General features: G+C 55.1%; 3 protein-coding genes across 5 annotated transcripts in view; 2 read left to right on the top strand and 1 right to left on the bottom strand.

Moving 5' to 3' along the window:
* Nucleotides 1-1,305: 1,305 nt before the first annotated feature.
* On the top strand, nt 1,306-7,466 carry prdx6 (peroxiredoxin 6). Its single transcript, XM_028810707.2, has 5 exons — nt 1,306-1,498; nt 2,339-2,495; nt 2,577-2,723; nt 2,809-2,955; nt 7,220-7,466. The coding sequence occupies exons 1-5, from the start codon at nt 1,407-1,409 to the stop codon at nt 7,340-7,342; spliced, it is 666 nt and encodes a 221-aa protein (XP_028666540.1). The 5' UTR covers nt 1,306-1,406; the 3' UTR covers nt 7,343-7,466.
* rgl1 (ral guanine nucleotide dissociation stimulator-like 1) lies at nt 7,451-12,853 on the bottom strand. Of its 2 annotated transcripts, none has more exons than XM_028810705.2 (18): nt 12,621-12,853; nt 11,261-11,371; nt 10,979-11,187; nt 10,850-10,903; nt 10,570-10,757; nt 10,378-10,487; nt 10,092-10,307; nt 9,915-10,018; nt 9,753-9,837; nt 9,605-9,676; nt 9,407-9,493; nt 9,292-9,324; nt 9,092-9,213; nt 8,931-9,020; nt 8,669-8,849; nt 8,457-8,588; nt 8,269-8,383; nt 7,451-7,897 (listed from the first exon to the last, which is right to left on the bottom strand). In XM_028810705.2, the coding sequence occupies exons 1-18, from the start codon at nt 12,639-12,641 to the stop codon at nt 7,728-7,730; spliced, it is 2,100 nt and encodes a 699-aa protein (XP_028666538.1). In that variant the 5' UTR covers nt 12,642-12,853; the 3' UTR covers nt 7,451-7,727. The 2 variants fall into 2 exon arrangements, with proteins under 2 accessions (XP_028666538.1, XP_028666539.1); XM_028810706.2 differs by having other exon boundaries at nt 10,378-10,484; nt 12,621-12,850.
* A 218-nt stretch (nt 12,854-13,071) lies between these two features.
* Nucleotides 13,072-14,924, top strand: part of LOC114658628 (putative C->U-editing enzyme APOBEC-4) — a 131,474-nt gene continuing 129,621 nt past the window's right edge. Inside the window, exons 1-2 of one of the 2 annotated variants that reach the window (XM_051933082.1) lie at nt 13,072-13,135; nt 13,383-14,443. In XM_051933082.1, the coding sequence (XP_051789042.1) occupies nt 13,396-14,355 (960 nt within the window). In that variant the 5' untranslated portion in view covers nt 13,072-13,135; nt 13,383-13,395 and the 3' untranslated portion in view covers nt 14,356-14,443. Of the gene's footprint in view, nt 13,136-13,326; nt 14,444-14,924 lie in introns of those variants that run through there. The other variant, XR_007936130.1, reaches the window with a different exon arrangement.

The raw sequence follows: 14,924 nt of genomic DNA, 5'->3' as shown, positions 1-14,924 counted from the left end.
ACAATTACATCCGGCTAAAGGAGTAATCCACGTACGAAAAATACCCCCCAGGAGATGTCACACTAAATCTGTAAACCAGTAAAGCACTAAAGAGCAAAGAAATCACCGCCCAAGGCTGGAGTGTCGAGTGTTTCAGACAGAACGTCTTCCCTGGTCTTTTGCTTGTTCTCCTTCTCTGTGTCTTCCGTGTTCATTTTTTTGTGTTCCTTTTCATTTCTTTGTCGTATTTTTGTAGACATTGCTTTGTTCAAACAACTTGTTATGAGTTTCATTTTTGCAGACTTGTGATTAGAGACCAACGACGTGCAGATCCGGGGTGAGACTGGAGACCCTGGTGTACACAAAGCCCACTTTCCTCTAATACAGTAGCTCTTCCTTAATGCTTTTACATTATTATTATGTTTCAGTATTTGCTCTTTTTCTTGTATTAAAGATTACCTTGAAAATGGCCGGTCCAGCGTGTCGATGCGGCTGCTCCGCCCCATGCAGAACTGAAGGACACGAACACCGTAGCAGACTAGATGAGCGTTAAAACGGGACTCGGACCAACGTGGTCTATGAACTGTGGATGCGGGACACGAACCTCGGCTGTCTCCTTCATCTGAGCGCCAAGACAAACAAACATGGACGGGGTTTGAGGGCGCTGTCGCCGGGGCTCTAATGCGACGGAGACGCCCTCGCAGTCAGACGCCTGATTGTCACTTGCGCCGATCGAATTTTAAGTTTGCGCGTCATTGGCTGCGGACTCGAATTCGGCTGTGAACGGCTACACTTCGGATACTTCGTGCAAGTGTGCCCTTTGCCACTCTGCAGCTTGGTGCTAACCCCACCACCTGGGCTGGGGTCTTTGTTAGTTAAACTTAAAGGGGACGTAAACATTTAGAAAAAGCAGGAAAATAAATTGCTGGGATTACGATCAGTAAGTTCTCTGTACCCTGCACACGCAACAATAAGGACCCTATAAACGTGCGAGTGTCTGCAGAGAATCGTAAGGAGACCCGAGAGTCTAGCAGTCGGTCCATCGTTTGCACTTGCACTTATTTACTCAGTTCTTTCCCTTATCAGTCGCCATACGTTCTTCTTTGTCGCGGTTAAGCGGGTTCTAGAAACCGAGGCCAGGGGGCCGCTAATTAGACGTCTGCACGGGTGCTGGAGCGAAGCATCGTGACGTCATAACCCCATGGGATTGGTCATCGTGTGGTAGGCGTGGCCGCCGTTCCCCCGAGCTGAGCGGGTGTAGCTTCTGCTTTTTGTTTCCTCGGTACGGATTGGGTGAGGCGCAGTGGGCGGGGTTTCGCCGGTCACGCCGATGACGGTTTAGTTGCGCCCTGCCAAGCCGACGGCCTGCCTGCCTGCCTGCCAGTCGCGTACTACGCCGGAGAAACACGAGTAGCCCAGTCGCCGACATGCCAGGGATTCTGCTCGGGGACGTCTTCCCCAATTTCGAAGCCAACACTACGTTAGGAAAAATCAAGTTCCACGACTATCTGGAAGATTCGTGAGTCTTGTCATTTGTGGGCGCCTTCGCGTGCCTTTCCACGTCTAGCCGCTTGGGAAGCCGGGAAGTAGGAATTGGAGAGTCGGCGTCGTGTTGCCTTCACGTGGGCGCAGGCGTTAGTGGCGGCGGGGCTGGGAGGCGCGTGCGGTCTCCGTGTCAGAGTTGACAGGTCGTTTGTCGCCTTTCGCGGAGTCCAGACGGGCCGGGACGCCAGAGCTGATGTGGCTGGAATGGCCCGCCCGGTGGCACTGAGACAAATGGAGCACAGCAGATATTTGGGTGTGTTGTGGACGGTGGAGCACCGCTTGGGTGAGAGGGTAGCAGTAATAACTGGGTGGGTTTATGTCCGATAGGTAAATGTGGACGGTGCTGGGCAGGCAGAGGGCGATTCGCACGGACGTGGAGTGGACTGCGTTGTGCCCCCGGAGTGTGTATCCGGATGGAGAAGGCTGCACACTTGGTGTCGGGTGGGCTGTGGTTACATGGGCCTTCTGTGGAGGTGGAGAGTGAACTCTGCCTTTGTGCTGACGAGGCTCTTCATCGAGCCTGAAATGTGGGTCATTGCGGCTGCTCCTCCTCTTCAGGTGGTTAGTTGTGCAGAGTTTGTGTTTTCGGCTCCAGGTCGAGTATCCATGGTGCCGTGCCATTGGTGCCAGGGGAGCTGCTGCTGCTGCTTGGCGCGTGGATTATTATTTCCCAAGAGGAGCGATGACGTGGAGTGAGGCGCATGTCTTCCTGCTCCTCCTCTCTCTGCCCGTCTCCAAGTGGCTCTGTTTGTGAAGGTGGTCTGCATGAAAATGCCCGGGTGGCCACCTCATTTGTGAGCTTGTGTGTTTACAGGTGGGGTGTCCTGTTCTCGCACCCAAAAGACTTCACTCCAGTGTGCACGACTGAACTGGGCCGTGCTGCCCGATTGGCCGGAGAATTCCAGAAGCGCAATGTCAAGATGATTGCACTCTCCATCGACTCGGTGGAGGACCATTTGGGCTGGAGCAAGGTAACGGTGGTGGCGGTGGGTTCAGGTGTCCTTCTCAAATGGCATTTGTTTGGTTTGAATGAGGTGTGTCCTCGTCCACAGGACATTAACTTCTATAATGGAGAGCCGGCCAGCGCCACTCTGCCCTTCCCAATAATTGCTGATGACAAGAGAGAATTGGCAATCCAGTTAGGAATGCTTGACCCTGATGAGCGGGACAAGGATGGCATCCCACTGACCGCTCGCTGTGTAAGTACACGTGGGGTGAAGCGCAAGTGCATGATGGGTAAGTGATGGCCCCATTTCATGGCCCCCCCCCCCTTCTCTTCTGCAGGTCTTTGTTGTTGGTCCGGATAAGAGACTCAAGCTGTCCATCCTCTATCCCGCCACCACGGGCCGAAACTTTGATGAGATTCTGCGGGTCATCGATTCACTGCAGCTGACGGCACAGAAGAGAGTAGCCACCCCTGTGGACTGGAAGGTGAGTGTGCGGAGTTGGCCTTCACCTGGAGAGCTTGGCGGTGCTGAGTGACAAGTCAAGGTCACCGTCTGGGGCTCGCTTGTGTCATCATTAACCCCCCCCCCCCCCCCGAGGTCTCTCCTCCAGGTAGCCTCGTCGAGTTGCATTGTCTCGGAGCTGACGGGTCTTTTTAGGCTGACGACGACTGAGCTGGCAGTGACTGCACATGTGGGCTGCTGGAGGACACTGGTGTTCCAGAAGGAGACCTGTGACACACGGTGGGAGTCCCAGACGAGGGTGGTAGAGCTGCTGATTGGCACCTGGCATTTGAGGTCTGTCAGGTTCAGCGTCCTCGCGTTTTAATTGTCAGGAGATTTCTAATTTGATTTCTGAAGTTCATTTTTTTTTTTCTTCTTGTATGGAAACTAAATCCGCCCTCGACAGAGTTAAAGACCCCCGCCCTTAATCCTTTGTGGCGATGGCCTCCAGACCCTGCTGGTCCTGCCCTCTGAGATGGCAGATGTCCGCTCCTTCCAAAGGTTCTCAGTGAGCTCAGGATCGGGACTCTGCTCTGTCCGTTGCTTTAGTGTGTGTGTGTTTGGGGTCCTTGGCCTGCTGGAGGGTCCTCCACACACACACCTCATTCCCTGACCCCCAGTAGCACTCAAATACTCGGGTGGTCCTTGGCTTTCGTGATTTCTTTAAGACATTGATGGCCTGCAGCACCAAAGGGAGCAAAGCGGCCCTGCAGACCTCGGCCTGGTGGCACTGGAGTGTCCCCTCATAGTAGTGGGTGCCGGTGGGGTGGGGTGTAGCACTAAGAATCCGTTTCCCACGTACGTACAGGGAAGGCAGACACACTCAAGACCGGGGGTCCTGGGGGCTGCACCCCTTTTCTTAATTCTGCTGCTCATTCACTACTTTGGAATTCGTTTTTTTTTTCTCTTCCTCGTTCCCCGGAGTTTCTTTCCTCAAACCGAAGTGAAGTGTGAAGCGAGTGAGAACACAACAGAAGACCACCCATGTCACGACCTCAAACTCTGCTCAGTGAGGTGCCCGTCTTGAACTCGGTGGCGCTTTGCTGCTCTCGTTGTACATTGGCAGACGTTACTTGGTGACCTGAGCACATCGACATTCCTGAGACCCTCCTCTTTCGTTGTGTTCAGGTTTTAGATGACGGACCCCGGTTGATTTGGCTCGTTTTGTATCTCGTTGTTGTTTGGCTGCTAATTAAGGAACAAGGAACGATGGTGGGGTCCGAGTCTTGAAATGCAAGTCAATTCAAAGGAATTCAAAAACGGGACACCAATTAATAAAGAAAAGGGTGAGAAAGCAAACCTGCGGCCCCCCGGTGTAGACGCCCACATTCGGTGAACTGTGCAAATGAGCAGGAAGTCCGCATTCTGGGGTCCACTTGCCTGACACGCAAAGTTCTAGGAAGCGCTGGAGAAGTGTGGGAAGGCGTTTGTTTCGGGGTGAAGGTGGGATGGCGTCGCCAACCCCTCCTCGGGCACTGGAGCCATCGGGCTTTACGAGTAGCGAAGGTGGAGGATACGGGATGAGAACAGGAGTAGAAAGCAGGAGCGGCATCTGCTGGTCGTCCCACCGACTCCACGGACCCTCTGAATGAATTCAGTCAGGCTGCCTACCGATGGAGTTGGCACCTCGTGACTCCCGGTGGGCCGTGTGCTGCTCTTCCTCTTCTGTTTGAGTCTCATTTGCTCGCCTTTGATTTTGAATTTGCTTTCTCTGGGTGGGTCAGGGTGGGGGTCACACGTCGTTTTTATACACGCCTTATTTCAGTTTAGTGTTTGTCTAAATAACATTTTTCAAGGTGCCAGTAGTCGTTTTTCGTGCTGGCAAGCGCACTTCCGGCTTTTGCCCGTTGAGCCTCGTAGACCACCAGTGGTGGACCCCCCAGTGATGATCGGCGTAAGCCTACAAGCTGTTGTGTTTGAAGCTGGTATGTGACGTTTGTGTCAACACATTAAGACGGCTCTGCGTTTATTTGTACCTGGGGGTCCGTCAGTCACACCTCCATCTTGAAATCGTCCCCGCTGCCGTAGCACATTGCAGCTTCATCACCTTCACTGTCCCCGTCGTGGGAGGCTCTACAGCTTTTAGCGTTCAGCTGCCACCAGCAGCGCCGCTCGTCCTCCATGTCATCTCGTGGTGGACAGGGAATTGTGGGAAGGTAACTCGGTGGAAGCTGATTGGCTGTGGGGCCCGTGGGGTGTTTGACTTTTTCTTTCACGTCTTGTGATGAAGTGCCACTCGGCTCTGATTGTGATTGGATGATTTTCTGTTCTTTGGCCTCATTTCGTTGTCTGTCTTTGGAGGGTCAGGACCACCGTGTAGGGGGCTGCAGGTTTTGGGACGGCCCGTAATGCGCCTTAAGGTTACTTCAGCAGTTAGAAAGTTGACTCATTGAGCCACTGGAGTAGTCGTTGGCATCTATGACAGCAAAAGTCATAATTTCATTGTTGTATTGCATTCAATTATACAGAATTGGGTATAAAATGGCATCAAGTTGAAAGGTTTGGCACTGTGACCACCCCAGTGCGCCGTATGCCACAGGTTGAACCCCCTCCCCACCCACCAGACAGCGTCACTGAGAGCTGTGGGCACCATATAGCCCAGGGCTTCTGCCAGTGGTCAGATTGTGCCCTTTTGGTGATAAGAGGTGTTCCTGGTGGTCCGAGACCTGCCTTCAGCATTGTTAGTAAGGGACAGGGCAGGACTGGGGGGCCATTGGTGAAGCTGGTGGTTCCTTCCTGTCTTCTGCCCATTGGCACTCTGATGAAGCCGATTTCTCTGCCCCATCCGTGGTCACCCTTTGAGGCTGTGCTGCTTTACGTCAGCCACACCGGCCTCTTTATATTCTGGTGGTGCACTGATGGCACTGCCACTCCCTTAATGGCACTGCTGCCTTGTACTGCCTTTGTCACCTCGAGGACAGTCTACTGTCATGTGTCCCAGCTGAACTTACCGAGTGGCAGACTGAGGTCCCCCAAGTCAGTGACGTCGCCCCACTGGCTGCCCAGCTAAGGACCGAGTCGACTTTTTGGATTCTTGTCCTCCTTCATAAATTCCTCGACTTTTTTAAAGAATCTCGTCACTGCGCCTGTCTTGTTATCCCCTTGTCTTCCAGGGGTGGTCTGGCATTTAGCTCGGGGGTGCCCTCCTATGTATTTGGTCTCGATGGTGTCTCCTGTTCTGTTCTGTAAGCATCTGAGCTTCACATCTGAGATGCCCTCGGCGTTAACGCGTGCAATGCAAACGCTGGAATGGATTTTGTAATGCAAACAGTAATGAAGTGCATTGCATTTGGCATTCTAACAGATGGCGCATCACAAACATTTGTAATAACAAACTTAGTGCCTGTGTCTCTGTTCTGTCATTTGGTCCCAGACTGGTAAAAGCAGGGTGAGTGTTTGTGATGCGCCATCTGTTGGAATGACAGACCCTTACCCACCGTAGTAAATGGAGTTGACTGTCGTTCCAAAAGATGGCACATCACCAATATCTTCTAAAAATACAATGCATTGCATTTGTCATTCCAACAGATGGCACCTCAGGCATTCACACAGCTTGTATGAGTCCCGTACCTAACGGCGCGGTCCTTCAATTTCAGCCCGTCTTAGACGAGTAGCTCAGGTGGTCCATTAATAAAAGTGGATGCGTCTCTGAGTGGCTTCATGACATAAACGTCGCGTTACTCTGTCTTGACCTCAAACACGTTGCCAGTCCCGTTCACCACCACAGGGTGACAGTCATCAACAAAAGGCTCGAAGACACCATGCCAGTGTGTTCCACGGTTTATTTTTTGGTAAATCTTTGACATGAGTGGACTCTTCATACACCCAATTCACAACAGGACTTGGTGAGCAGGGGGGTCTCTAGTGCCCATTCATCCCTGCTCACTGACATTCGCATTGGCATACCTGGCATGCATGAAACGAGTGCCCTGGCAGAACTGGCGAGGCTCTGAGCCAATATGTTAAAGTTCAATTTGTACAAATGCAACAAAAGTCTAAAGCCGACTGGGCAGCCGCCATTGTGGACTGCCAGGTGAAGCTTCACCCATCAGTGTCTGCCAGGATGGTCAACCACATGCCACAGACACAGCTGCTGCCACGCCGTGGCACGGAAATCAACCTGCAAAAACGACATCATCTGTGTGAAGTGACGACAAAGTCCGTCCACAAGTGTTGGTAGTGCCAGGCCCCGTGTTGGTGGCGTGGTTGGCTGACCTCTCTGCCCCACCCCTCTGCTCTCTCCACAGCCTGGCGATCGCTGCATGGTCCTTCCGAACATTTCCGAGGAGGAGGCCAAGGCGCTCTTCCCTGACGGAGTTTTCCCCAAAGACCTGCCCTCTGGCAAGAAGTACCTGCGTTACACGCCCTAGCCATGAGCGAGCGAGCACATCGGGGACGAAGGGACACTGTGTGACAATCGCAGGGCTGCGCTGCCTGGCCTACCCTTGGCACTTTGCACTAATTCATCACTTGTCAATAAAGCTGTGAAGCCAGTGCCCTGTGCTGTGTGGAGCTTTGTGTTTGCTCGTCGGGGGTAACTGGGCGGGCGGGCGGTAAGGGGTGGCTCTTTGCTGGCATTGATCCACATCCTCCTTCCCATGACTGGCATTTGATTTCCCAGGGAGGTTCTACTTGTGCCTGCCATGCGCTGCCAGGTGGCAGAGTTCTCTGCGCTTATCGGCCAATCAAAATGCTTTATGCATTTGTCATGCGGCCCCCCAAGAAGTCTCTCTTATTGCAGGGTGGGCATCATGCTTAAGGGGTGCCAAGGTTGGCCCTCTGCCTGGCCTGAGGCAGAGTGCAGCTGGATTGAGTGCGTGGCCTTCCAGAGATGGCAGTGGAGCCCTTGGGTCGCAGGATCAAGTTGAAGCTGGCTGCTCTCTTCATGGCATAGAATACGTTGGCATCATCTGGGATCAGTAGTTCTGAAAGGAGAAGAGTTGGAGGTCATATTGGTAAACTGCTGGCAGACTGGGGTGGCACCTACCAATACAGCCTCTTATAGGGCAGAGTCTGGCGCTAAGAGCTGGGGGGGCAGCACTTGATAAGACCACAGACTTAATGCAGTGCATGTATCTAGGTTACATCCAGCTGTGGACAGGGCATCTGTCCAGCAGGGGGCACACTTTAATCAAACCCTCCAATACTTGTACAAGTGTGGTGCCCAGTAGCTCAGTGTCAAGTGCTGTCACTGTGACTTGAGTGGCACCCAGGCATTCATGCCCAACACCACAACTACAGCATTGCTCCCAGCGCCGTGACTTGATTGGCACAGCTTTCCTCACAGAACCCGCACCTCCATCCTCGGCTACAGCCTGTGCCAGCTCGTAGTCCTCGCTGCCCTCCTCCTGCAGGTTGTGCTTTGCCATGGCCCTCGCAATCACCGCTGGTGTCTTGTCCTGGCTGTTGAGCTGTAAAAGAGCAGTCAGAGCATGGAAGGTACCCACAAGCTGCTATGTTGTTGAGATGCCCACTGGCACACACCAGTATACTTTTGTACACGTTGCCCAGGCTGTCTGGCACACTGACCCGCACGATTCGCCTCTCCTTGCTTGGCGGGGACTGTAGCACTGTGGTGGCATCACAATGGGGCTCATCAGCTGGCACTGTGGAGGGCTGCAAGCACATGGGAGATGATGAGGTGTGGACCACCGGGCAGTTCCATGCTCGTCCCCACCAGGGCCCCCCCAACTGACCATTTTCCTTGGTGGACCCTCAGCAGAATCTACATTTGACAGATCGAGGTCTGAGGGGCTGGAGTCGCAGGACGACAGGCTGATGGAATCCATGCTCTCCCCGGAGCTGTTGCTGGGCATTGGCTTGGTGCCATCCCTCCCTGGCGACAGGCTGGTCATTAGATCTGTGCCCAGGAACAACCTAAATGAGGTGGACAGAAGAGACCCGCAGCGTCAGTCAGGTGTCGGGAGTCGCACAGGGGTCTGACTGGCGACCACTTACAAGCTCAGCCGCTTCACCATGCTCCGGGGGGCTTTGAGGGATGTGGGGCTGGCGTCTGGCGGCACTTCAATGCTGCACGAGCGAAGGTAGCTGCATGGGAAGACAGTGAGAGATGTCAGGCGTCGGGGCGGGCATGCACGCGTGCTGTCGGTGCCACTCACCTCTCCTTGTCAGACCATCGGGGTAGACCGCCGAACCAGCTGAGGAAGGCCCTGTCCGGCCGGTGGCAGTAGTTGTTGCAGGCCGACTGCAGGAGCTTGATCTGCATGATGACTTCAAACTCCTGTGGACGGAGAGCAAGGGGTCATTTAAGGGCCGACGTGTCTTTGGCGTGCCAGCGCAGTCCGTTGGCGTGACTTACCCGCCGACGCTTCTCGAAGTTGATGAGGCCGTCCTGTAAAAGCAAACGGGAAGAAAGTGATGGCCAGAAGGAGCAGCAGAGACTTACCTTGGTGGGCCCAGAGATGGCCACATACCTCGACGTAGTCCGGTAACGCTGTGTCCAGCATGGTCAGGTCAGTGAGGAATGTGCCCAAGTATGGCACTGTGCCCTGCATTGTGCCCTGCACACAGCAACAAAACGTTACTCAAGTATCTTGTGACCACCAAAGGACCAAGTGCGGGGCTTGGGGAGTGCCCGGGTCTCGTAGCGATGGCTGGCGCTCCGCTCCTACCTGTCCTCTTTGCATGCGCCTCTGGACTTCTCTCCGGCCCCCCTCGAGGTTTGCGAACTTGGATGTCCCCTCCTGCGGACAAACACCGTGAGCCAAAACAGTGTGGAGCCCCCCCTGTGGAAGGCGGTCAGATCGCACGAGGGCTCACCCTCATCAGGAGCAGCCGGCTGGTCAGGTGGTTGTTGTGGTCCGAGAAAATGCTGGAGAGCTCCTCAAACACCTGCATGCTGTTCCTGGGGGAGGAGAGGACACGTCAGGGCCATATGTGCAGAGGGCACAGGCGCTCGAGCTGGCAGATGCCCACACTCACCTGGCTACGCAGGCCCAGGTGCGCTTCAGACGGTACACGGCGTTGGACTGGAGTGCCGAGATGACCGCTCGCAGCGACGAAAAGTTCTTACGAATGCGGCACTCCTAGGGGACGAGGCCATTGGCATGAGTACCCGAGACCCCTAAACCCCTTGTGCCATGCGGGCCCCACTCTCACCTGAGCAATGCAGATCCACTTCTCGATACTTCTGGCCCGCTGCTGTGGCTTGAGGTCTTTACCCTGCAGCACCGTGGCCACCACGCAGTTGGTGACAGCGTTGAACTGGCTGATGGTGGCCCTGATGGTGCTCACAATGTCTTTCTTATCCTCCTTGTCCCTCTGTGACCAGACGGACCCCAAGCAGTGATGGGGCAGCACTTTCCGGAAAAGTTCCTGAGTCAGAAACACGTGTCCAGTCAAGCATACCCCGAGGGTCCCCAGCCTCTCCCCACAGCCCACTCACTGCGTCCATCCACGTCAGCTGCTCCGCCACCAGCTCCTCTGGAATGGACATAAAGTCCAGTGGTGTCTCGGCATCCACTTTGTCTGCGTCACTTGTGTAGAGGACCTCTGCTTGGGAAGGCACAGGTTTGAAATGACAAGTATAAGCCCCCCTTGTTATCCCTCCCTCCAAACCCCACTTTGGTCACCTCACCATGCCCCTGCCCACTCTCGGCTCGTCGCAGCTGCTCCAGCAGTGCCTGAGCGTGTCTCTCGGTGTCTGATCCAGGCAGAGCCCTCTGGAGGTACTTGAGCACCCTGTGCAGGTTGGGGTGGTCCGGGGGCTCTGAAAAGTCTTCGGTGTACTGGTCAAGCCAGGTTCTGAGAACGCAACTGATGGCACTGTAGAGAAAGAGAGCAACATGTGGCACACAAAGTGACCAGCACCAGGGACAAAACAGCTAGCTAGCTGGCCGGACCGACCGACCCCTCACCTGTGCACCAATGCCTGGCTGGGGTCTCCATGGTCATCCTCCTGCCCCCCGTACCTGCAAACACTTAAAGCTTACTCGTGATGTCCGACCCACCATCAGACTGCCCTGCCCCACTCCGCCCGGTGTTACCTGTCCAGCAGAAGGTGAAGGACCTGGGCTATGCTGGCGAATGAACGGTAGGTGGACAGGAAGACGCTGGCGTAGATGGAGTCGTTGTCCCCAGGGGAGGTCAGCAGCGTCTCCACCAGCCGCTCCAGTGTCCCTGCCTTGATGATGCGGATCTTGTGGGTGTCCTGCTGATTGACCATGTGACCCGGTGGCAGCCGCTCAGCGTCTCCCTGCCAAACAAAGAGCATGAATGCCTCGCCACTGCATCACCTGTACCCCTTGATGCTACAGAAAATGGCCTACCGCTAGCCAGCGTGCCCCCTTGTTGGCAGCCTGCTGGATGTGCACCCGACGCAGCGTCACGTTGTAGATGGCACCCTCCTCCACCTCCTCGCCCCAGTCCTGCGTGGCACTCTGTCAGGGGAGACAAACTAGGATTAGACTGGCACTCCTTGCACTGGGAAGGTGGGTCTGGGGATTCTTAAGGGCTTGTGTGCAAAGGGATGGCCATGGCAAAGCTGGCACACTGAGAAGGCAGCTGAAGATCATATTGGTTGCTTGTCACAGCCTGCAGGTGGCAGTCTCATCACCGGCAGCTGCTTGTGCTCAAGAAGAGCTGGCACATGTGTGCCCTCCATGTTGTCACCTCCCGTGATCTTGTAGCCTTTCTGCAAGTCTCAGGTGACATTCCATCTGGCACAGTGCACCGAGGTCTAGCCAGGCTGAGTACAGCATGAAATGTGCAGTGGCTGGGCAGGGAGTGTGACCGGCTAGCTGAAGAGATGACAGTTGGCCAGGTGGGTACGAATACCAAGCTAAGAGCAGGGGCAGCGGCTGGCGTAACATGCTAGCCCAGCCGCTCTCTGACGTGAACGGCTCACAGGCGCCTCCTACTGTCCCTCACGGTCACTCGCCTCTGGCCGGCCAGCAGTTGTGGAATGGGGTGGCTGGCGGTCCGTCAGGGTGCGCGTCTCATCTCTTCCATCTTGTTGCTTGCCAGTGCTGCCACTAATGCCACTTTAAATCCCATGCGGAATCTCCTGCAGATTTCCGGATTGCGCCGTTAGCTCCGCCCCAGGCACACTTCAGAAGGTCCAGGATGAGGGAGACCCCAAAGTGACCGATGGAGGTCATGGGACCAGGAACACTTTTAGATATAAAGCAGGATTAGAAGTTGGGTCCATGGAGAATGAGGGATGGAAGGCGGCAATGAAGAAGGGCAGGTGGTCAAAGGGTGGGCCAATGGACCCTCTTGTTTTTGTGGTGCCCGGTAGGCTGAGCCAGAAGGACAGAATGCTCAGTGAGTGGACAGGGGATGGCTGCCTCACGTCCAGCTGCACTTGTCTGCATTTGTGTGATACAGTGGTCACTAGGTGGGATGCCAATGAGGGACATGGCCATTTCATTCAAACAGTAGCAGTAAATGTGGAGAGCGGAGACTGACATGGGCATGGTTGCTGTCCCTAACATGACCTGTCCTTAGAACAGCCACTACCATGGACCCTTACAGCACCACACGTCTGTCATTCTGCTAGCCAATGTCACTCTGTCCTGCTCAGTTATCTCAGATGAGGCCTCTCTTCCGGTCAGTCACCGCCAGGCGCCCCTCCCCCCCCCCCGTCACTTGTCCGGATTTGCCCGATTCGATTCACCCAACACTCACCTGGGTGGGCCACCATGCCATAGCCAGAACGTGGAGGACACCTGCTAGCAGTCATGCTGTGGGGCCGTTAAGGACTGGCATTTCTCTGAGCTCAGCTTCATGCTGGTTCTGCTGAAGCGTGTGGTCAGCAGACTGGTACTGGATTCTGAAGTGCTGGGAGGAGGAACGCAAACTCGGGAACAATTGGAGGAAGAAGTGCTGCTGAGCATCAGGATGTGACCAGCTTCCTGAAACAGGACACGCCTGGTGAGGGGCAGTGAGGTGACCGTGGCCACATGTACAGACTGAACGCCCCGACATTGGCTACTTGACTTGCTGTTCAACATGTTGGCCACCAGATGTCCCCGGTGTGCATACGAGGGGCGGACTTCCCTGTGTGAAGCGTTGCGGTGGGCGGAGTCCGGCTTCTGTTGTACGGTTGCCATGGTGCTGTCAGGGCCCTTCCTGGTGAGAGCTGCTCAGACTTAAGGTGGACAGACGCTGGACCGCTGCAGGACTACTGGAGAGTGGCTGAGGTGAGCTAATAGAGGAAGGACCACAGGGTGCAGGGCCTTTGGGGGCTGTGGGACATTTAAACTGAGGTGCAAAAGAGACCCCCCCCGCTCCGAGGGACCTGGAAGCTCTGATTTCAACGCAGTGTTCTAGAACAGCTTATTCAAGTCTCCGTCCAGTGAGAAGGACCTGGTCACGCTGGTCTCTGCCAGTACCATAAACCTGAACACTCCGCCTCCTGTTTGGCTTCTTCTCTTTGTTTTGGAACAGGCTGGACCCCCACATGGCACACTTCTCTTGGCCTGAGCCCCCCGGCTGCCAGCGGTGCCCCCACCATATACGAACGGGTGAAGAGGCGAGGGTGACCTACAAGGAATTTTATGACAGCTTTGGCTTTCCTTATGGACACGCCCCCCAGGAGGCCACTCAGCTGCTGTTTTATGAACTCCGGACCCCCTCGGGGACACTACTGCAGAAAGGTCAGTCCAGCAGCTGCCCACTGCACGGGCTGCACCCCGAGACTTTGCTCTTCGGAGGAGGCGGGTATCTGCGCTCGGTCATGGCTGTCTACGCCAACGTGGGCTACGTGACGCTCTACTGCAGCCACACGCCGTGCAACGAGGCTGCTCACCAGTGCCTGAGTCACATCGGCCACTTCCTGCAGGACTTTCCCCAGGCCCGCATGGACTTGTACTTCTCCCAGTTATACCACACAGGTGAGGAGCACCCCCAGTCCTGCTGGAACTGGCAGGGTCTGAGAGAGCTGGCGAGCCACTGGCCACGGGTAACTGTTTCCCCCCTTTCAGGAACTCGATGGTCAGTCTTACTGGACCGGTTTGTTCTGGGCACTCCTAAAACCGCCTATCTACCACTGCATGGCAGGGCCATTGCTGACCGCATTAATGCCTATCAGATTGGAGTGATCACTGGCATTGGTCCAGTTTATGTCGATACTGTGCCCGTGAGTGTCCACACGGAGCCGCCCACGCAGAAGCTGCCCCCGCCACCCCCACCCCCTTATCTGAGGCAGCCTTACCACAGCTGGCCCTTCCCAGTGCCCCAGTGGGCATCCGTTCCCAGGAGGATGGAGTGGTACCCCCCCTGGAGGACAGTCAACATCCCGGAGCGGCCCAAGAAGGTGGTGCGCCACATCCAGCTGCCCAGCCTCGCCAGTGGTGAGAGACCCTTTGAGGCAGAGGAGGAAGAAGAGCACAGAGAAAAGAGCAGGATGAACAAGAAGTGAGGTGGCAGCGCGCCCTGATGGTCAGTCTTTGATAGGACTCTTACTGGGGTCATCTGCTGGATAATTGTGTGCCAAGTTGAGCCACATAAACAGTATGCCATGGCTGAGTCTCATCCGTTCATCTATTTCATAACCACGTGTTTTATTTCTAGAACTCCCTACCCTGTCTGGAGCCAACCTGACCTGGCAGCAGTGGGTCTGTCACAGGGCACTGGGCTAGTTAACCTAAAATGGATGTTTTGGGGATTTGGAGGTGGCACAGCTGGACAGGATGACTCTTGTCATTCAGGTGACATTTTGGGCGAGTAACCTGGCTGACAGAAGGAACAACGGATGTGATCGGCTCCTCCATTAAAACTCCTCTTACAGGCAGGCTGGCTTGTCATGTCCACTTCATTTCTGTGTCACCAGCCCCATTGAATCGGGAGACACTGATGACCTGTGCTGGTCACAGCAGGGAGACCAGAAGGACAAACACCCAAGGGCCACATGGGCAGAGAGGGGGGTCTTAAGGAATCAGTGGTCCTCTGTGGAAGGCAAGCAGAAAAAGAAAGTTCATTTTATAAATA

The sequence above is a fragment of the Erpetoichthys calabaricus genome, chromosome 10, assembly GCF_900747795.2.
Source record: "Erpetoichthys calabaricus chromosome 10, fErpCal1.3, whole genome shotgun sequence".
Taxonomy (NCBI): domain Eukaryota; kingdom Metazoa; phylum Chordata; class Cladistia; order Polypteriformes; family Polypteridae; genus Erpetoichthys; species Erpetoichthys calabaricus.
Note: the sequence above shows the minus strand (reverse complement) of the source record. Positions and strands in the feature narration are given on the sequence as shown.

Excerpts from the sequence above, each read along its gene's own strand:
- prdx6 (XM_028810707.2), top strand. The coding sequence starts at position 1,407 with ATGCCAGGGATTCTGCTCGGGGACGTCTTCCCCAATTTCGAAGCCAAC. Across the intron at positions 2,496-2,576 it reads ACCATTTGGGCTGGAGCAAG|GACATTAACTTCTATAATGG; the intron begins GTAACGGTGGTG and ends CCTCGTCCACAG. Across the intron at positions 2,724-2,808 it reads TCCCACTGACCGCTCGCTGT|GTCTTTGTTGTTGGTCCGGA; the intron begins GTAAGTACACGT and ends TCTCTTCTGCAG.
- rgl1 (XM_028810705.2), bottom strand. The coding sequence starts at position 12,641 with ATGGCATGGTGGCCCACCCAG. Across the intron at positions 10,488-10,569 it reads CGAGAGTGGGCAGGGGCATG|CAGAGGTCCTCTACACAAGT; the intron begins GTGAGGTGACCA and ends TGCCTTCCCAAG. Across the intron at positions 10,019-10,091 it reads AGTGGATCTGCATTGCTCAG|GAGTGCCGCATTCGTAAGAA; the intron begins GTGAGAGTGGGG and ends CTCGTCCCCTAG.